This window comes from Nilaparvata lugens, chromosome 1, assembly GCF_014356525.2.
Source record: "Nilaparvata lugens isolate BPH chromosome 1, ASM1435652v1, whole genome shotgun sequence".
Classification (NCBI taxonomy): domain Eukaryota; kingdom Metazoa; phylum Arthropoda; class Insecta; order Hemiptera; family Delphacidae; genus Nilaparvata; species Nilaparvata lugens.
The window spans coordinates 76951416-76974503 of record NC_052504.1 but is presented as its reverse complement, the minus strand read 5'-3'; the positions used below and the strand labels follow the sequence as shown (position 1 = coordinate 76974503).

The 23088-nt window shown below is 33.7% G+C and overlaps 1 protein-coding gene across 1 annotated transcript in view; it reads left to right on the top strand.

Moving 5' to 3' along the window:
• The first annotated feature begins 10165 nt into the window (after positions 1 to 10165).
• LOC111055596 (peroxidasin-like) overlaps positions 10166 to 23088 on the top strand; it is a 62964-nt gene continuing 50041 nt past the window's right edge. Inside the window, exons 1-3 of the mRNA XM_039443621.1 lie at positions 10166 to 10257; positions 11117 to 11278; positions 17673 to 17920. Coding sequence (XP_039299555.1) covers positions 10178 to 10257; positions 11117 to 11278; positions 17673 to 17920 — 490 coding nt within the window. The 5' untranslated portion in view covers positions 10166 to 10177. The remainder of the gene's footprint in view (positions 10258 to 11116; positions 11279 to 17672; positions 17921 to 23088) is intronic.

Genomic DNA, 23088 nt, shown 5'->3' with positions numbered 1-23088 from the left:
CATTGATTTTTCTAATGCAAAACCAAAATTTTTTACTATACGTATTTGAAATGACCCAAATGTCCCAATGTTGTTTTAAAACAACAAACCCCTAGGGGCCCCTGGAGGGTGAGAAAAATTTGGGGAAAATTATTTTCTCATTTTTAAGAGTGTTTTGAAACATAAAAACACCAGAATAATTTTTTTCATCTTGTTTTTTCATAAAATGGGATAGAAAGGGTTAAGGTCCTTATACCATGAGGACCCGACAATAAGAAATTCAATAAAATTCAATTCAAGATGGCGGAAAAAATGGCGGATAATTACTAAAAAACCATGTTTTTCACGGTTTTCTCAAAAACGGCTCTAACGATTTTTTTTCAAACTTATACCATGGATAGCTATTCATAACCTCTATCAACTGACATGAGTCTCATTTCTGGGAAAATTGCAGGAGCTCCGTAATATTCTTGAGAAAAATGGCGGATAATTACTAAAAAACCATGTTTTTCACGGTTTTCTCGAAAACGGCTCTAACGATTTTCTTCAAATTTATACCATGGGTAGCAGCTATTCATAAGCCCTATTGACTGACATGAGTCTCATTTCTGGGAAAATTTCAGGAGCTCCATAATATTCTTGGAAAAATGGCGGATAAAAAACCATGTTTTTCACGATTTTCTCAAAAATGACTTGACTGATATATTTCAAATTCATACCCTGTATAGTTATTTATCAGCTCTATCAACTGGCATGAGTCTTTTTCCTTGGAAACTAATGGGGTCCACCTCATCCTTGAGAAATGAACTTTGTAAACTCCTTCTCGTGCATGAGGTAGGATGTAGAGCAGTTTATAAAAAATCTGGTGTGGCGCACTCACACAACTCTCCTTGCCGTTATGAAAATTGATCACCTGACGCTAGTGTTCCCGCGCAACTCAAGTTTACTATTCAGAGATCCAAGCCAGCTGGTTACAGGACAATAAGGCTGGAGACACACGAAGTTTCCTATCTCTTCATAGTGAATGATTTAATAGAATCAACAGTTGCCAACAGTTTGTAATTGAAAAAATAACATTTTCTCGAATTTCGAGCTTATTTTCAATTTTAGGTGAAAACTTTACTTAACATTAATTGAAGAGATTTCCATGCTCAATCTTTTCCACTTAGAATTTTTTGTTTAAATTGTATCTGAAGCCTGATAATTGGGAATCTAAAATCAAACTTTGCATAGATGGGGCGGAGCTCCTGGAATTTTTACAGATATGGGACTTGTGGCAGTTGATAGAGCTTATCAATGACTATTTTAGGTATGAATTTGATCAAAATCGTTGGAGCCGTTTTCGAGAAAATCGCGAAAAACCCTGTTTTTGACAACATTTTAGCCGCCATCTTGAATTGCATTTGATCGAAATTGTTCGTGTTGGATCCTTATATTGTAAGGACCTTAAGTTCCAAATTTCAAGTCATTCCGTTAATTGGGAGATAAGATATCGTGTACACAGACGCACATACACTCATACACACACACACACACCACACACACACACACCACACACACACACACACAACACACACACACACACACCCAAACCACTTTTTTGGACTCAGGGGGACCTTGAAACGTATAGAAATTTGGAAATTGGGGTATCTTAATTTTTTTCGGAAAGCAATACTTCCTTACCTAAGGTAATAGGGCAAGGAAAGTAAAAGAACACATAGTTGAGATTTTCATCTGTAGAACAGCTGTTTTGACGACTTTTAAAAAAATCATTGAATTTTACAATATACACAGAGGAAAAACGTACTCTGAAAACAATAATTATATATACACATATACAGTAGTCTGATCGTAGTTTCAAATATGTTGCCGCCAATCGTCATTATGTTATTCCTCTAAATTATTCTCGTTTGAGAATGAGGCTCACAGTTCAATGAGCAAGGAAAGTTGTGTGAGTGTACCACACCAGATTTTTTATGTAATTAAGGATTTTTTTTAAAGGTTACGTTTGTATATTATGGACTTATTCCACATATTTCCCTTCAAAATTAAATTTTCTACAAGTTCTGTGAAAAATTGTGTTTATTGTACATTTAACATAGGTGGTAAATCTGCTTCACATCATAAAGGAACTTGTTTTTCGGGACCAAGTTTCGCATATTTCGACACATATCTTGAAAATTACTGTAGCTAAAAGGTCTGAAAACGGTTTTATTCAATTTTTCAGTTCATTTTACATAAAGTACGCTAAATTTTACATCTCAATTAACAGCCAACAAAAAACTGAAATTCAGACGAAATCTTTCATCCTATATAACTTGGTACCGTAACTAAGCATTTTCGGACCTATGTTAATTGGAACTTTTTCACTTCTTTCAATGTGAGAAATCATGCCCTGACTTATGGGCACCTTTTTTCAGAACACTCTGTATAAGTTCACGCCGACTACGCTCTCTGGGCAAAAAATTAACAACATTTTTTTGCTCCACATTTGAGAACAGTAACAATTTTTTACAAACAAATTACACAATTTTTTGAGAACGTTTTATTGGCTACTATTTTTAGGCAACATTTTGTTGACCACTTTGGAATAAACGCAGCTTAAGACTGGAATTACTTTTTACCATAATATAACACTAAACAAAAATCATATCGAAAATTGCTAGTCTAATTCTGGAACGAGTAAATTGTATATAATTTGATTGTGTTTGCTCAGAGGCAGACTAGCTCTTTCTCTTATTCAAGCTCAATATTGTTGTGAAAATTGGAGTGTAAATGAGTGTTGAAATCAATACATTTTATTGTAATGTCTTGAGTGTTGAGTGTTGAAACTAATGGTAGGTAGTCTTGATGATGATAGTGATAGTATATAATATATATAATTTAATATTCAGAAAATGTGATTTTATGTATTATATTGTATTGTTTTATTGTGAACATCAACGTCTTATCCTTTCAATTATCTAGAAAATTGTTGAGAAAATTGAAGTACGGACGAATATTGGAATGAAGTCTAATTTTTCAATGGTGGTTTTAAGAATAATAGGATTTGATGTCTTGAATAGGGTAGCCTATGAGATCGTCATATAGTAACTTCATATCGACATATGTAGGAAGGAGATGGATGTAATGAGATCGTGTGAGGCTGATGGCTGCTGGAGAGAGCGACTGAGGTCCTCAGGGTGACTTGGAGGGTGAAGCGCTGGATAAGCCGTAGGGAGACACCGAGTCGACAGCCGAGGTTGCGAACTTCGCTCAGTCGTTCTTCAACTTGGCTGGCCTCCGCACATGCGTCTCCATGGCAACTCAGCTCAAACTGACACGACTTTGGAGTCTTATGCCAAAACCCTTTATTAAGTGGCAAAGTGAAGGTTTGAAAACATAATTTCTTTCTTATAAAAATTTATCCCATGTAACATAAGGTGTCACTATATTTTCTTATGGTCAATTTTCTGCACGGGTTTTGGTTATTTTATAAAACTGAAACTGAGTAGGTACTCAAAATTTATTAGTATTAGGCCTACACACAGATTGATGAAATTTTTATATTGCAACAGCATGAAAAGGTATACTTTCTTAGGCTTTTCCGATACAGAAACTTGATATTAGGAGATAAGCTTGACATGAAATTGAGCAGAGACGTATGTATATAGCTTATTATCAATTCATTTATCAGTTATCTCTCAACAATTCAAATCTTTGTCTTCAAGCCACATTTATGTCAATTTGGAATTATTAAATTCGATAGAAATTAAAGCAGTTAAAGCTAGGAATTATTATGGCCTTTAGATTAGAACGCAGGCCTACTGCCCGGCCTGAGAAAACATATCTTGGATCCTTGGAAGTCGGAATACTCTCAATTTATTTCATTGTCCAATGCTTCCGTAAAAACACCAACAATTAAATACATGCTCATTAATTGTTTGAAGGCTAATTGGCTGGAGGAAATGTAATTCTGTAGAAGATATGCTATTACGAGAGTTGTTATTACAAGATCATGGTTCTTCATCACTAGTAATCTACAAGAAAGCCGACACTTTTAGATTGACGATAGTAAACTTTGTTTCAGATTTCAGATCAATAAAAATTATTATTCACGCCGATCGTGTAGTTTTGTAGTCGATCACGGTATCCGTGGGGTGATCATTCTTTAGTATTTGAATAATTCCTCCATATTATGCAATTTTCCTTCACTGGTAGGCTACTAGGTGAAATTTCCGCGGGATTTTCAATAAAGTGAGTGTAGCGTGTAGCCTATATCATTATGTGAAGGGACATAGGTCAAATAATATGGTCGCCAATCTCCTAACGAAAGAATTCACGATTTTTTTCACGCGTAAGGTACCCTCAAGATGAGGGTCAGTTGATTCGTTCACAGTGCATTGTTTCTTGAATAATCATTGTAAACATTTACGAGACGTCATAAAACATTCAACGGTTCTATTACAAAATTTGAATAGAAATATTGAAAATTTCTTCCGAAAATAAAATGTTTGCCTGGATACAAAATTCATGTTGTTTGTGGATAGAGTAATAATATTAAATGATCAAAAAGAATAAAATTTACACCACTAATTGCATAATCACTAATTATGATTAAAATTTTTGCCTTTACCACATTAGGGAGAATATGATTTGGAATGATAAAGTGCCATACTTTGATATATTCTTATAAATTCTTATCATGTAGTCCTACTGCACAAATTCAAAATTATAGTCAATAAAAGAATAAAACCCAAAACGTAAAGCTCTTCACATTGGTCTCTCTGTACATCGTCCAGCGTAGAGTTGATACTCCATTGCTGGAAACTATATGAGCTTGAACAGGAGATCGGCCATGGCATATAAAATTAGAAGCAAATAAAAAAATGCTGGTGAAGTACTTTTCGCTACTCATTCCTAATAAGCGAAGCGACAAGGGAGAATCACGTTAGCCTACAGAACAGTCGTGCGTTATCAACCGTGTAAACTTGATACGGTACCGTGCTGTTAAACCGTGTTCTTCTTTTCAAAAATGTTCTCGGTTTGTGTAGTGCTTGTTTCATCCGAATACAGAGAAATGTTGAAAAAGTGCTTGGATAGGTGCAGATAAAAATGCTTGTTGAGTAATTTTTGTATTTCAAGCTTCTTGAAATTGAAGAGCGATTAAAAATAAAATGTACAATGCTGTGAGTTTTGAAAATAAAATGTACAATTAAAAATAAAATGTACGATGCTGTGTGTTTTTCCACTTCATTGCTACATCTCTGACAATACCTTACATGACACATTCCAATAAATGACACCTGAATAATACATGTAGTCCAGAAGCAAATCAAAGCATGTATCTGTTATCGTGGAGTACAGCTTGGTTAACAAATAAATAATAAAAATCTGCGTAATAATAAAAACCTAATCCAATCCATTAGTATAACTGCAAAAATTCGCATATTTCCAATCATTTTTATTTTTATTTTATTTATTTATTTATTCCTTGAAAAAGCATTACAATAATTCACAATTAGAAATATAACAACAAAATGAATCAATAGGAAATACAAATAAACATAAGGAACTACTTCCCCAAAAGAGCAAGCTCGAGCTTGGGGAAGGAGCAGCCGTACCTTGACTACTTTCTTATTATTAATTAACATTACAGTATATACATTAACAACTAAAATCAAATCCTTTCAATAAACAAGATAAATCAGTGATGCTAAAAAAGATCAATATATTTACATACAATATGTGTTAGATGCAACAAATTTGTAAATTATAATAAATTATATTATTATATTATCATTGCATATCCAAATTTTCGTAAAATCGTAACCGCCATTTAATGTCTACCTATACAGTCCACATCCACTATCTATCTCAAGATAAATAATTATCATCATGACTGTCATCATTTTGATGATTTGTATGAATCAATAAAGAATCAATGAATCACGAGCGATCCAGAAGAATGCTTCAGTCAGTAAATAGTATTTGAATTTATTTCTCACTTGAATTATAAACTGCAAGTCACCAGAAAAGTGTTAGAAACTTCATGAAACATAGCAGTTTGTGATCCAATGAATTAAATCATACACGATTGCTTTAATAAAGTAGAATTAATTTTTTTAAGCATTAGCTGGTAACCCGTGCTCCGCAAGAGTCCAATTAAGAACTTGACTAACTAAAAATTCTATCTACTAAAATCTTGAAGAACTTTAGATAGGCCTATGACCATCCTCGGTAAATTAAGAATCTATAAAATGCAGAATTTCAAGTTTATCATTACAATAGCTCATACGTAAAGATGCGTCATTCGTGAATTTCCTATCCACTACATGTATAAGACGATTTTTTCCTTTATTATATCATAGATAAATAAACAAATTGATCGAAAAATGTACCAACTAACTACTGAACTATATAATACAATTTATTTTCAAACTAAAATAGTAAATAAAACTATTATGATAGGTACACGTATCCTTCCCAAAATCGAGAATAGAAAAAATTAAAAAACAATGATAATTAAGTGAGAAAGATGAAGTGAGTACTAAGAAGTTACTTGTAGACACAGTAAGAATTGGTTATACATCTCTCGCCATGATCCTGAGTAGTGCAGATGATCCTATTCATTATGTAATTTTAGAAATCAATGAATGGAATTATTCTGTTATGAATTGATTCCATAGTGCATAAAGTTGTAGCAGTGATATTGCATTGTTCTGAGCTGATACCTTCGAGTAGAGAGGAGACCCCAGCCAGCTTGATGCGATTGTAGGCCACGGGGACATCGGGGCTATTGTGCTTTTCCATCTCGATGAGAAAGTGACAATTAAGATTCAAATGTGTTTGCTCTTCCTATTGTCTGGCGCTTTGATGATGATTTCGTTGTCCTATCACAGTAGGCTCACATCTGATAAGAGAGTCGGAGACATTTGGAGTAGTGTATTTGTTTTTGAAGTAAGCTTCTATGCACCGATGTGATTCAAGTACAGCAAACAAAGTAAAACCTCGATGATCCGTTCCTTTCGGGACTTGGTTGCTTGGTTGGAGCACCAAAAAGTCCGTATTATCGGTTGAGGACCATTCACAACATAGTAACATACATCAATTAAAAAGTTGAAGAAGAAGAAGAAGAAGAAGAAGAAGAAAAAGAAGAACAAGAGAAAAAAGTAGTAGAAGAAGAAGAGCAAGAAAAGAGAATAGGAAGAATAGCGGAAGCTTTTTTACTTATCGGATAACCGATAAGCCGGATTAGCGAGGCTCTACTGTAAAATCATGCTTTTGAGCACAAAGAGCTCTTCGTTCAAATGGTACCAATGAATATTTGGCTTGGTTAATGTTAATTTGTTCAAATGTCAAAATAAATTTATATAAGTCTATGTTGCAGATTATGTGTATAAATTTGTTCTGAAATAACATAAAACAACCATTATTTGACGATATGGAGATGAATGAAAGATTGAAGGTATTTTGGAATACTATAAGAAAAGAGTATAAAAAATAGAACATAATTTGATTTTTAAGAACGCCCAATTCATATAATAAATGAATCCACTTAGTAAAGGAATAGTATATCAAATAGAACGATTCTGTTAATAGAGGTATATTGTCAATAAAATTATTTGCATCATGACTGTCATCATTTTGATGATGTTCTTATTGTATGAATCAATAAAGAATCAATGAATCACGAGCGATCCAGAAGAATGCTTCAGTCAGTAAATAGTATTTAAAATTTATTTCTCACTTAAATTATAAACTGCAAGTCACCAAAAAAGTGTTAGAAACTTCATGAAACATAGCAGTTTATGATCCAATGAATTAAATCATACACGATTGCTTTAATAAAGTAGAATTAATTTTTTTAAGCACTAGCTGGTAACCCGTGCTCCGCAAGAGTCCAATTAAGAACTTGACTAACTAAAAATTCGATCTACTAAAATCTTGAAGAACTTTAGATAGGCCTATAACCATCCTCGGTAAATTAAGAATCTATATGAAGAATTTCGTGAATTTCCCATCCCCTACATGTATAAGACGATTTTTTCCTTTATTATATCATAGATAAATAAACAAATTGATCGAAAAATGCAACTAACTACTGAACTATATAATACAATTTATTTTCAAGCTAAAATAGTAAATAAAACTATTATGATAGGTACACGTATCCTTCCCAAAATCGAGAATACAAAAAAGTTAAAAACAATGATAATTAAGTGAGAAAGATGAAGTGAGTACTAAGAAGTTACTTGTAACTTCTTGAATTGGTTATACATCTCTCGCCATGATCCTGAGTAGTGCAGATGATCCTATTCATTATGTAATTTTAGAAATCAATGAATGGAACTATTCTGTTATGAATTGATTCCATAGTGCATAAAGTTGTAGCAGTTGATATTGCATTGTTCTGAGCTGATACCTTAGAGCAGAGAGGAGACCCCAGCTTGATGCGATTGTAGGCCACGGGGACATCGGGGCTATTGTGCTTTTCCATCTCGATGAGAAAGTGACAATTAAGATCCAAATGTGTTTGCTCTTCCTATTGTCTGGCGCGTTGATGATGATTTCGATGGCCTATCACAGTAGGCTCACATCTGATAAGAGAGTTGGAGACATTTGGAGTAGTGTATTTGTTTTTGAAGTAAGCTTCTATGCACCGATGTGATTCAAGTACACTAAAGTAAAACCTCGATAATCCGTTCCTTTCGGGACCGGAGGCATGGTTGCTTGGTTGGAGCACCAAAAAGGCCGGATTCGAATGGTTGAGCACCATTCACAACATAGTAACATACATCAATTAAAAAGTTGAAGAAGAAGAAGAAGAGCAAGAGAAAGAAGTAGTAGAAAAAGAAGAGCAAGAAAAAAGAATAGGAAGAAGTAGCGGAAGCTTTTTTATTTGTCCATCGGGATGGTCGGGATAACCGATAAGCCGGATTAGCGAGTTTCTACTGTAAAATCATGCTATTGAGCACAAGGAGCTCTTCGTCTAAAAGATACTAATGCATATTTGGTTTGGTTAATGTTATTTGTTCAAATATCAAAAGAATTTTATAGATGCCTATGTTGCAAATTATGGGTATCAATTTGTTCTGAAATAACATAAAACAACCATTATTTGACGATATGGAGATGAATGAAAGATTGAAGGTATTTTGGAATACTATAAGAAAAGAGTATACAAAATAGAACATCATTTGATTTTTAAGCAACGCCCAAGTCATAGAATAAATGAATCCACTTAGTAAAGGAATAGGATATCAAATAGAACGATTCTGTCAATAGAGGTATATTGTCAATTGAATTATTTGATTGATAATATAAGTAAGATGATCCAATAATATGATGAGATAATATTACTTTTCTTGAGCTCTTCTCATTTCAATCCAGAAGGGACTGAATTTGAGATGTAGTTTGTTAGACATTCAGATCTATTTAGCAACACTTAATTATTATGTGAATGGATGTATTTTCTAAACTATCACTCTTGCCAGCAAAAACAGAGCATTTCTCAAGGACAGTGCGTAGACTAAATGCATTCTTCTAGTAAGCCAAGGTAACACAAGCGTTGCCATGTAATTAACTTAATGCGATCTGTGTCTGAAGTTATGGGTTCACATAGCGTGAATCCTTACTTTTTTAAATTTTCTACTAGTCGCTGGCACAGAGAGAATATAAATTAGGTTTCATTATATTTTATGAATCGAACTACGAGAACTTTTCCAGTTTCCTCAAATTGAATATGGTGAATGAATATTTGTTTAACGAGATTATCACGTTGAGAGGTATTGCTAGTTCATCGGGAAATTATAAGTAAATAATGTGTCTACTATCTTCTATGACATGGCTATATGGAGAGATTGAACTACCGGGTGAGGGTGAGTCTATCCTCCAATACCAGCAATGTAAGTACTATTATTATTTGTCAACGGTAACTCTTTTAAAAGGATTAATACAAATTACAATTGATGAATTGATTGAAATTCAGGATACAGACCAAGAAAAATATTACGATATAATAAGAAAATCTTTATACTCGATTAAACAATGTCTTGTTCTTCATTCAATTTGTACTCTTTAGTAATGAATGAGCATAGAAGCCAATGACTGAATTAAACAAAGCATTGGGCATATATCCGGCATATAAATAAAGCTCTACAACATGGTATAATAAAGCATGTTAGTACTTTATTTCTGTTCCAGAATCTTCCTGATCATGCTCTCAACAATGTCTTTGATGAGACTAGCTAACATGAGGGAGTGTGCTTTGAAGCTGCCGGGAACAAATCGAATAGAGTGAGTACTAAAAACTACCTATAGTATTCTAATTAGTATTCTAGATTACACTTCTAATGGAATGAATCTAGAGGTATTCACGATCTTACAAGGCTAATCCTGCATCATTGTAGAAATCAATACTTTGAATTAATCAAAATATCATTTGGACTCATCCTCAAAAATAGGTACTCGAACATTTTGAAAGCCTACAAGAAAAAATCAAACCAGATAATCTGTGCCAGGAACTGAATCTCCATAAACAACAATCTCAAACTGTTTGGTTGAATGATAATCTTGAATGGCTGCTATGACTCAGGCTTAAATTCATCCCATGATATTATCTATTACATCGTCAAACAAAAGAACTGATGAATTGACAAATTCTACGCCAGTTCAGGATATGTTCCCAATAATTTGTATTGGTATTCTAATTTGAAATAGCGTACGCTCATTTCTTTCTTAATTAAACCTGAGTGCATGAAATAATTGGAAGACCGCGAATGCAACAAACTAACTAAAGAACAACTTAACTGAAGAACTCTCGTGATCCGTGATCAATCACAAAATCGTGGATAAATCCATATTACTGATATGAAATAATGGAATGTGTAAAAATAATGGAATAACTGAATATAATCAAAACTCCATCTCTAGCTGAAATGAGTTCGCCAGCACTAGAAACAGTGGCCTACTATTCATGCTGTTGCAAATAAAAGTTTTCTGTAATAAAACCTTAAGTTTTCAGTTAGAAGTAGTGACTTTTCTTAACGTGGAAATATTCCAATTTGATCGATTAATCATGTTGATTATAGTTAATGTTATTACCATCACTTAACTCGAATGTATTTTGATCAATGAGATGTTTTATCGATTTCAGCGGACGTCCTCTGTGCATAACTCACGAAGATGTGAATCAGGCATTTTCGGACGCGAGGCAGAAAGTTGGTCTGAGAACGCTGGCGCTTCGCGAAGTTTCGGACATCATGCTCGACCAGCTGGGAACCACTTTACAGGAAACCACCCGCATATTGGCAACAAGGTAGGCCGAAACTACCCCAACAATCAAGTTTAATATTTCAATAACAGTTGTAGTTGTAGCCTGATTGTTTAATTCGCGGAAATCCCGATTACATCCAGTAGGTTTCTATATTGAGCGATTGATGCACAAGGGATGAGTAAAGATCTACAAATGAGTTTGTTCATTAAAAATGTATATGTTTCATAAAAATATTTTTCATTTTCTCGATCACTACAACCGCTTCTTTTCACACGGAATTATATTCGTTTCCAAAATTTATTCGTTTTAAAAGTTTTAAAATTGTTTTATTTGAAAAGCAGAAACTGTGGTACGGAAAATCTTTATTACAATATGAGAAGCGTTAACCAGCTACTGTGTAGGACACCAAAGGTAAACAGGGAAATTTTTAGGCACTCTTTTATGTACTTAGGACCTTATATTTACAATAAATTGCTAATTGAATTGAGAAGGTGTGATTCTTGTATTATCTTTTGTGAGAGAGCAAAGAGCTGGTTATTTACAGTGAACGACGTATTTATGGTTAGAAATGTTGTTAGATAATAGTACATGTTGAGCTAGCATTGTTCAACTGCACCATTCACATAAAAATATTATTATTCAATTAAATCATCATTCCACTAAGGCATGTACGGTATTTTATTAATGAAATTAATTTAATTAATTAATGTATTTCTTTTATCCCAGATTTTGGTTTTCTGGGCTGTTTCAATTTTTTGTTTTTCTGTTTTTCATCTCATGCGCTACAGGCAGTAGTTTCTGTAATGTTTTAGCAATCTTAATTACCTAGACTATACTTACAGATTTTTATTTTTACTTTTTTTCATACTAGTTTATTTTTATTATTTATTATTCAAGTTGATAATGTTTTTACCTTGTTAATTATACTCCGGTTATCTGATCACACTACTGGATACGTGATCAGTATAATTTCCAAGATACTATTTAATTTCTGCTTTTGTAATTTGTAATTTGAGGAGGAAATAAATTCATTTATTCATATTATTTAGGCTACAGAAAAATCTGTTTCTATCTATTAAAACATTTCAAAGTTTTTTATCTCATAATTTGTTCATGCTATCGTCAGCTAATAGTTTTGATCGATTAAGTTCAATTCTCTATGAAAGAACATGATATTCTGGTGTTATTGAGAACACCGTTTAGCTCTAAAGAGTAGGATATAATTCAATAGTTTTTGTGTCTCCTCTCTCATGTTTTCTTACCTCATGGCAGACTGACGCTCAGGCTTTTTTCTGATTTTTTAATTTGAGGGAAATGTAGTCAGCTGGTTGGAAAGTAGTTTAAAACTTCAGATACCATTGTTGGTGAGATTCTGTGATATCCAACCATAATTAAAACACTGAACTGTTGTTAGTGATATTTCTGACATCACAGTGTTTTAATTACTTTAAAACTGTGTTTTACTCTCTTTAAAATTTTTTCATTCGTACTTGACATGAAATATCATACTTGTATAAACAAAAACTAGTGAAATGCGAATGTTGGAAGGATTGGTCTATTTGAAAATATAGTCATTCATAATATATAATTCATTTCAGTCCTTTTATTGGAGATAGGGATTTACACCTGTTTAGTAGGTTCAACCTGTAAGGCTTAACTAATGAAGGGTATAAGGGTATGAATATCAGTACTGTTGGAACAGTGAAACAATTAGGTTATTCCAGTGAAAGTGGAACCTTTTAATTTCTATTGAAAGTATCGACGAATCTTTGAATAATCTGAATATTTTACACTTACAAAATTAACAAAGAATAATTATTCTTTAATTTATTTATATTGGAGTGAAATGATTTGATCTGAAAATGTTCTGATTCATCAATGAAATTCCAATTTGAAGATATTTTTTGGTATACTCGCTATCAAAAACAGCACTTTTAAAAGAGCAAAAGTACTTTGGATACGGATCAAACGCTGGATCAGAATTGAGGGATAATACTGCGATGAAGATAAGAGAACGTTGGAAAATGTGGCTGACAAAGCAGATTTCAGTCACGTGTCTTTCCTTTATTTCTTTTAGTCTCTCCATTTGTCGCATATATGACTTGCAAGGAGGTCCCGCGAGAGAGAGAAAGGAGAAGTTAGGTCGTAAGCGACCCTCCAAATCACTGGTCAACGTAACGGAACGCTTTCAATTCACTCTCGGCCCGGGAGAAATACGTCTATCAATATCAGAGCCAAAATCGAGTCTCGTTTACATGGATGGCGATGAAAGGCCATCTGTTGCCCCCACTTATATTCCCTTGGGGGCAGCGAGGTAACATTGCAAGTGTAAAAGAAATATTTCATCTCACTCCAAGTCTGTTCCTCCAAATAATATCAGTTTTGCTCTAGGGAAATGCACTATTTCTTCCATACTTGCAGGATGGAAAAGAACTTCAATCTATTATATGTTTTCGAGCTGTGCGCCCTCTATTATTGTACATAGACTTTGAGAATTAATACTTTTCCCACACACCATGTTAAATGGCATAATATGATGCGTTAACAGAATAATTGATTATCCGAAATGGCTGTCCCCCCTTTGTTTCGGTAAACCTAGGTTCTACTGTATTGAACTACTTTGCAAAGAAGTCCTTTACCATATTTTAATTGAATTTTACAATATTTTACGAATCATAACATGCCGGATTACTTAGGCTACAGTGTAATTTCGTTCAAATACAGTCATGTTAATATTGTTGACTATAATGTGTAGGTAAATTCATTTAATTCAATTTCTCCTCCATGTTACCATGACACCAATTGATTAGTTTATTGGATTAAAATACGGTATAAAAAAGAAGCTGCAGTTCAGTTATGTACGCTAAATAGAACGCTGCTATTCAAAAGTGATGCTACTTAATATCCGTGTTTTTCATAAGACATAAATCTACATTGTTTGTTTTCGGGTAAACATTTCCCCGGTACAACGTAGTATTAGTTGGCCATCTCTTAATTCGATAACGGGGTGGAAATGGCGACTCGAATGAATTACATGGAAAGGGGAGCCGTTGAGTCCATCTTACAAATTGGTCTATCGGATGGGGCTGTTTTCCTTTAAGGGTGCATGAAGGCACCGGTCGCCGATTTTGGATTCGCCGTAAAACGTTTACGACACGATAACAGTGTCAGCACATTGTGTGTCCGGTCCCTTCAAAATCAACCCCCTCACAAAATCCAACCCTGAATCACCACAGCGAGATCGAAGAGTGACTGCGACTCTTTTCGCTGGAAAACAACGAATGAAAAATGAGCTGATAAAGGCGATATGTGCACGATGAAATATTGACGAAGAAGTGTGGTGTCAGGCCGAAAACAGAGGGATGATGGAGAGTAGAAGAAGGAGGAGTGAGGAGCGGGTCGGTGGTGGGGCAAAGGGCTTGTAATGGGCACCTTGTAAGGGCGCTGGCGGTCAGACTGCCCAGTCAGCAGAATGTGGCAAAGATCCGATCTGTCCGAAGTCCCATGGACGATGGCCAACGATTTAACCTCGTCTCATGTTTCGAATCCTCGCGTCTCACTCTTCCTCATTCACTCTCTCTCTCTCTTCCCTCGACTCTCTCTGGGTGATGACATCCATGATGCTTTCCTGACCATAAACCGCAGCATTCCATGAACTCAATCCGAAGACCATTACTGGAATCACTTTCTTAGTTACTAGTCTATTGACTGGAAAACTGACATTTGTTTTAACACAAAAGACACGAAAGATGTTTTCATCTGTGTAATAATGGGTTTATGTGTAAAATTATTGCTGGCATATTACCGAAATTAATAGAATTTATAGTGTTTTTTTGTAGCCTACTACGTTTCTCTATAATTTATTATTTCTATAGGATTTCTGCATTTTTAAAGTAAAACCAAAATAAAGTGGAGAGCCCATCACATCTCAGCCTTCAATTTATGAAGTTTGGATTTTTGTCATTTTAATTTGAAACTGAAAGAGTACAAAATATCTAACGATTCCAAACTAAAGTGAATTGAAACTGTACTCAGGTCATACTATGCTCAAGTTTGCTTGCATTTAAATTTGTATGTTGTTATTGCTTTTGACTCTATAGATTCATTATGAATGATGGACAATTTCTATACATTGAACAGTCATTTTATCTTTGTTAAATTATAATTGATTCATTTCTGATTTTGATTCGATCATAATATATTTGATACATCTATTAAATCATTATTTTAGTGTGATTTATACCAGTCACTTGAATGCTTAGTAATGAGAAATATTCTAATTGAGGATTTCAAGGAGTTGTGGATCTCAGAATCTTAAGTGAAGTAGCAGAAGATCTACTCTACGAGCAATGATTCAAATAAAAATGACTACCCCCGACAATATTGCCCAATTCGGGCTACTTGTAGGATTGGTTCTCAATGGTCCCCGGATATACATGATTTGAATACCTATCAAGAATCACTGAGAAATAAAAATAAACTTACTTTAGTGGAGGGCGGAGACAAGAGGTGATTCACCAATAGCGGGAGGGAGCGGGAGATTGGACACACCCCCTCTTCTTGAAGCGCGTCGCTCCTTTCAGTATTCAGAAACAGAAGTTGAGTAGCGAGCTCCCTTATCAGTAACTTTCTCATCACGTCCTTATCATTAACTCTCGATTCCTGACTTCGCACATATTTCCACGCCAGGCAACAAGTTCAGGTAAAACATTTCATGTACCCTTCGCTTCTGAATTTTTCTATGATAAAAAAGTCTACTATCAAATAAACTAATGTTTCCAAGTACATAAGAGATGACAAGATTTTTGAGTGAAGATACTGATATAAGTTTTCATAAGATAAAATCCGAGTGGATTTTTACTACTTATATCAGTTTTATTTCCAAGCTGGCATTCCTTCATTATTTGAATGTTGAGGACTTTCAATTTCTTTCAACATTAGCCTATTCACCCCCTCCCAAATAAGACGGTTGATATTTCTATAGCTCTCCCTCCAATGTCAAATTAATGTTAACGAAAGAGAGTCATAGAATAATGAAGAAAAAGATTTATGTAGGCCGTAAGCTGTAGTTTAACATTGTTGCATGGTGGGTTGCCTATCCGTCTCCTTCAAACATATGATAGGCTGTTGAGGTTTGGCTTTATGTATCGTAATAATTTATTTTTCATCAAATTGATAAACTCCTCTACGCAAAACGATTTCCGGATGAACTCGAAAATGGCAAGACTAATAGTAAATATTATTTAATTATTGTTGAGTGAGTCAGTCAGTAGTCAGTAGGCATGTTGGCGTGTGAACGTGATTAAATATGTTAGATACCACGGAAACTGTATTGATTTGAAGACCTTTGTAATGATGAACATTGACAAGTCACTAAATAGCTCCTGGAGTTTGGCGAGCACAGTCTTCCAAAGTATCGTAGTATCTGTAAGGAGATTTAGAGTCGAATTAATAGCGATTAAAATCGAAATATGAAATTATTTTTTATTAATTTATCATCCAACACATAAAACTACATTAGTAATCAATATTTATTGAGTAATAACCAAACGTCCAATCTGAATAACACACAAAGACAAAAATATCTGCTCACACCAAATACTTGCTCTTAAGATTTCAACATAGCATGTTCACATTTGAAATAATATTATTTTGGTACTGTGAAAGTTTTGTCATTTGAATGAACATGAATATTAGAATTTGTTGTAATGGTTATAATCGCTTGTCACTTTCTACCTCTTAATTTACCCATTCATAAATTATGTTTTAATTAATATCTCTTTGCTCTATCTAAGTCTCAACTTCTTCTGTGTAGTAGTAGTGGTGGTGATATTGTGGTATTTACCCTTATTCGATGAGAAACACCAAGTTTTCTCAGCCACTAATTCCTTAGAATAACGAGATACCAGTTTTCGTTGTTATACTTCATAAATCACAGGCAAACTGCAGTTATTGTCACAGCCACAAATTTCTCAAAAAATAAAAGGAATACTAGTTTTCTTTGCTTTAATTTATCAGGTAAAATCCGGAGATTCAGATATGGATTACTTCTTAGATTACTCCATATATATAATATATAATATTCTTCGAATCACTCCAGAGATTACTCCTCTCTATTTTTACGGTATACCGTTATCAATATCTCTGGCAAACTGCAGAAAATACTCCTCTCAATTGTCACGTTATACCATTATCAATCTCTGGTAAACTGCAGAAACTACTCCTCTCAATTGTCATGTTATACCATTATCAATCTCTTGTAAACTGGATACCTCCCCCTAATCCTCTCGACCACTTGGGATTTTACTAGAGACAGGTACAACAACCGGAATAGTATCTCGCTATTTAAATAAATGAGTGGTTATGGCAACTTCTTTTAATTGGTGTTTTCTTTCAACTATTGTCTACTACCTTATGGACTGATACGATTTTCTAGATTCCGGCTGAGCGGTGACGAACTATGGGAGGCGGTGCCAGAGGCGGACGTGTCGCGGTCGGAGGCGGCCAAGCGGTGTCCGCTGTGGCTGCGCAGCGGGGGCGGAGGCGGAGGCGGAAGAGACGGAGGCGGTTGCTCGGCCACTCGCTTCCGGCGTCACGACGGCTCCTGTAACAACCTGCGTCACTCCACATGGGGCGCAGCTCGAACTCCCTTCAAGCGTCTTCTGCCCCCCGAGTATGCTGATGGTGAGTCAATCAAACAATCAACCAATAAAATAATTCGATCAATAATATTATGTACTGTGATGATGATGATGTTGAAATAAATTAATAAATTGTGGGCTTGTGTTTTCATAGAGACAAATTTAGTATGGGTTCATTCGAAAAGTGTTGAATTAGGACTTCAACAATGAGACTTTAGTGATCTTGTAGCTGAATTTTGTGTGTAAATTTTTATCGTGAGAAATTTATTTTTCTGTTGAAAAATAATTTTCCCACATTAAGATTTTGCTAACTTGCGTCCGGGAAGATTCCAATTTCATGCAGGGTTGAGATATTCTCACGGAACTGTATTTCCGTTAGCGATGGAAAATACACGAGTATTTGGGAATTTTTCAAACGTGCATTATTTTCCTTTCCCACGGAATTATGCTCGTCTCCACATGGACCGTTGTCTCGTTGGTGGAAAGGGAACATAATTTGCGTGGAAAAAGATCAGTTCCAATCAAGCCTCGGCCGGAATCAGATAAAAATCTAGAGGTAGCCTCGGGCCTCGAAGGACCTATTTGAACGTGTTACATGTGGTGAAATACAAGTAGTGTATAAATTTTCAAGATGTTTGATTCATTTTGTGAAGTTCTTTGAAGTAGTTTGAATTGTGTATGTATTTTATTGTTCATCAACAACGTAGTGTAGTGAAAAGTTTCAGTCGTGATAAGATTAATAGTTCTAAAGATAGCGAGTGCCATTATAATGTCTTGCTCATGTTTTAGAAACCCAAATTGACCGAGTTCCTAATTATATTCATTTAGTAGAAAATTGAGTAAAGTTAACCTTCGTAAACCCACGCTACCTTCGTAAACAAACTACCAGAGATCAGAGTTAGCAAAATCTTATAGGCGGTTTTTTTTTGTCATAGAATGTGTAATAAATTGTTGCAGCTTTTTTTTGTTGTCCAAATTCAAATTAGATTGACTCATTGAATAAAATTTAGAAATTGATTAGAATGCAAAAAGTTTTTATTAATAAAGTCCCATGACTCGCCCTTTAGAATTTACAAATAACCCCATCTGGGGTCGGTTACAGTCAAAGTTAGTAGACTGTCTACTAACGTTGGGTTACAGAACCATAGAATTTTATTTTCAAATCGTTCAGCTCCTCTATATAATATTTATATCAATGCATCAATAATAATTTTCTTACCCAAATTCAGTAGGCTCTACCAAATCAGAGACGATTTCCATTATAACTTTTATTATGTAAAAAAATAAAAACATTTAAAACATCTGGCCCAATAAGCAGAAAAACAACTTGAATTTAGCCAACTATGACTCAGATATTATGTCAATTGATATTATACCTTTATTTATTAATTGATTATTATCTTAATAAGGATGAATATTTTTGTTTTAAATATATTCCCAGATTTATTCAGCTGTTGATACGTTATTATAATATGGAGGAACTATGCCAAACACTTTTCATTCATAGGAATATTATATAAAAATATTTTTCTCGAAACATTTATTTTCAACACAATAGTTCTGTATTCAACTGCTCTTTCAGTATCACATTTCTTCTTATGGATTGAATCTATCAAGTAACTTTTAACGTTAATACTTATATCGTAGGGAAATGATTCTATAGAATAAACTACATGCATAGATAAATGATGATAATTTTTCAATTAAATGAAAGGAGTTTATTAGAGCGTAAATAATTTTTCTTGATGTATTTGTATTTTTAATTTTGTGAAAAAATCGGGAGAGAAGTAGCACAAGGTATCCTAATTTTTCCTTCCTCGATCATTTTAATGATGCATCTTTTGTAAAAATAATGAATAGAGAATAGATAGATTTGATGCATAACTTTCAATTTGAACAGACTATTTCAAAACTATATTGTTGATTGCCAAAGCTTGTTCTTATCCTAAATTTAAATATCAATATTTCTGTGAAGCTGCTTATCATTTTGAATTGAATTTAGTCAATGAAAATTCCAATTCTGAAAACTTTAAATTATTTCCTGATTTCAAATCAATACTGAAGATATCTATAATGCACCTGAATTTAATAAAGAATAATTATTATTCTCATATAAATAGACGTCATATTTTAAGATGTAGCATGTGAATGCTGAGAATGCGGTTGATGAAATATATCTGAAAGCTTCTTAGATTAATGAGATTGAAACTAATCGTATTGAAACTGCAGTTTTGATAAAATTGAATCTAATCAAACAGGAAAAAGACAATTTCGTGCGAAATATTTATAATTTAAATAATAACTGATTGGAAGATAATTATGTCAATGAGGCTACGGAGAAGAATACCTACAGAAGAAATTCAACAAATGTATATGATAATAATCATGTTAGAACTTTAAATAAGTGAGCTGTGTTCATATATTATTTGAGCCTAGTTTAGTTTTTTCGCGTTCCTATCTTAATTTATCTTTGACATCCTCTTTTAGAAGTTTTGAGCATTATTAATGTTTATAGAGACAATTGAATAATAATAGCGTAGGGAAATGATTCTATAGAATAAACTACATGCATAGATAAATGATTATAATTTTTCAATTAAATGAAAGGAGTTTATTAGAGCGTAAATAATTGTTCTTGATGTATTTGTATTTTTAATTTTGTGAAAAAATCGGGAGTGAAGTAGCACAAGGTATCCTAATATTTTTCCTTCCTCGATCATTTTAATGATGCATCTTTTGTAAAACTAATTAATAGTGAATAGATAGATTTGATACATAGCTTTCAATTTGAACAGATTATTTCAAAACTATATTGTTGATTGCCAAAACTTGTTCTTATCCTGAATTTAAATATCAATAGATTTCTGTGAAGCTGCTGATCAATTTGAATTGAATTTAATCAATGAAAATTCTAATTCTGAAAACTTTCAATTATTTCCCGATTTCAAATTAATACTGAAGATATCTATAATGCACCTGAATTTAATGAAGAATAATCATTATTCTCATATAAATAGACATATTTTAAGATGTAGCATGTGAATGCTGAGAATGCGGTTGATGAAATATATCTGAAAGCTTCTTAGATTAATGAAATTGAAACTAATCGTATTGAAACTGCAGAATTGAATTTAATCAAACAGGAAAAAGGCAATTTCGTGCGAAATATTTATAATTTAAATAATAACTGATTGGAAGATAATTATGTCAATGAGGCTACGGAGAAGAATACCTACAGAAGAAATTCAACAAATGTATATGATAATAATCATGTTAAAACTTTAAATAAGTGAGCTGTGTTCACATATTATTTGAGCCTAGTTTAGTTTTTTCGCGTTCCTATCTTAATTTATCTTTGACATCCTCTTTTAGAAGTTTTGAGCATTATTAATGTTTATAGAGACAATTGAATAATAATAGCGTGTAGAGATAAACTTAATTTCGACTTCCAATCCCAAATTATCACTTAATAAGAGCTGGAGACTGATGATAGCTGGTTGATCACAGAACACTTAGCTGGAGAAAGATTTCTTGAATTCACAAACTCATCAAATATGTAGGTAGTATTGAATTACATGGTATCAGCCTGTAAAATAACATCCCTGACATTACTAACCCTTGTAAAAAATTACTTGAAATTTAAGATTTCGGAGATCCGTAATTATTTTTTCCCGTAACTGTCAGCAGTCATCGCCCCCTTATTTATTAGTACTGTAGGCTAGATGTCCGTGTTCACCAACCTACAATCTTGGTCCTGAAAAATCTGTAGAACTCAGATATAATAAACGATTTGTGAAAAAAATAATAACGGACACGGAAATCTAAAATACACTTCTTATTCCACACATTTGATTCTTCCTTGTTAATGTTACGTGATTTGTCTTGTATTGGAACTTGTTTTTGAATAACCAATATTATTTGGTTTTATTTGCTGTATGGGAATTTAGAAAGGGATGAACTTCAATTTGCTATTCCTGTGATTTCCAAAATGTATGACGCAATGTGTACTAAGAGGAGTAAAGTGCCCAAAGCACGTGAAATTCCTTTTGTCTCTTATTAACTGCAGATCCAAGTTCTTCGCTATGTTCATTTTCCCGTCCTGTAAAGAGAAGTGAAAAATAAGAGCGAAAATAAGTGAGGGTATGTCTTATTCACCCCTATACTGGAGCAGTGGAATGTTTGAACGATTTTGAAATTATTTTTTCCTTGCACGCAGTGTTGACAATGTGGGGAGCGCCCTTTCGGCTGGGGAGGGCTTCTTGAGGGTTCATTCAAACCTGCGAAGCATGCATTAAAAATATTCACATTCCGTGTTTTCATATGGTTATGTGAACTGAAGTCACATCAACTTATTGGTGGACAGAAAATGATAGAAAAACATTCTCCGAAGAGTCTACAATGTGATTCTTCACTCCAGGGAACTTGTACTTGCTTTCGAATCAGACATTTCCATGAAACCCAGTTCCTTTCTAGAAGGTTTTGTTTCTTAGTATGCTTTAAGGAGCAAAAACTGATTGAAAATGAATCGAGAATGGATTCTTCCCAGATCTAAAAATTGAGTTCATTTAATTGTTAATTGAGTTCAAATATTTGTGTCTTGGAAACGATTCGTTAAGGCTGGATTCACTGTTGTCAACATTCTTTTTGTTACCGTTTTATATTATCATTTTGATAGCATTGTCGACCACTAATCACTCCTCTTTCCTTGTATAAAAAATGCATATATACATGAATTTATAAAAATTCAGTAGACTTCATGAGCGAGGGTACTTTGATTTTTCCCCCTTTATCGGAAAAACGTGTTCGAGTAATCTTCAAAAACTTCTATCTTCGAAGTCCCTAACCAATCTTTTGTTATGGTATCCATTTGGGATATCTCATTTTATCATTCTTGTTGAAATAATGCATTCTAAATAATAACTATATAAACGTGCAATTTATAAACAATTGCAGTTTTTTAAGTGACTCAAATGACATGATCGCCATTTATTGTGCTAAAATAATGGAAATTAGGTTAAAGAAACATTTTTCATCTTTTTTCCTTCAATTAGATCATTTCCAGCAATATAACGGACAATCGTAGTAGGAAATTGGTAAATGATGGAAAACTCAAGTTTTCACATTATTCATTATTTTCAATCCAGAATGTTTGTATTCCACAAGTCGTGTATTCCATACTCAAAGAGCCGCTGTTCCAACATATGGCAGAAC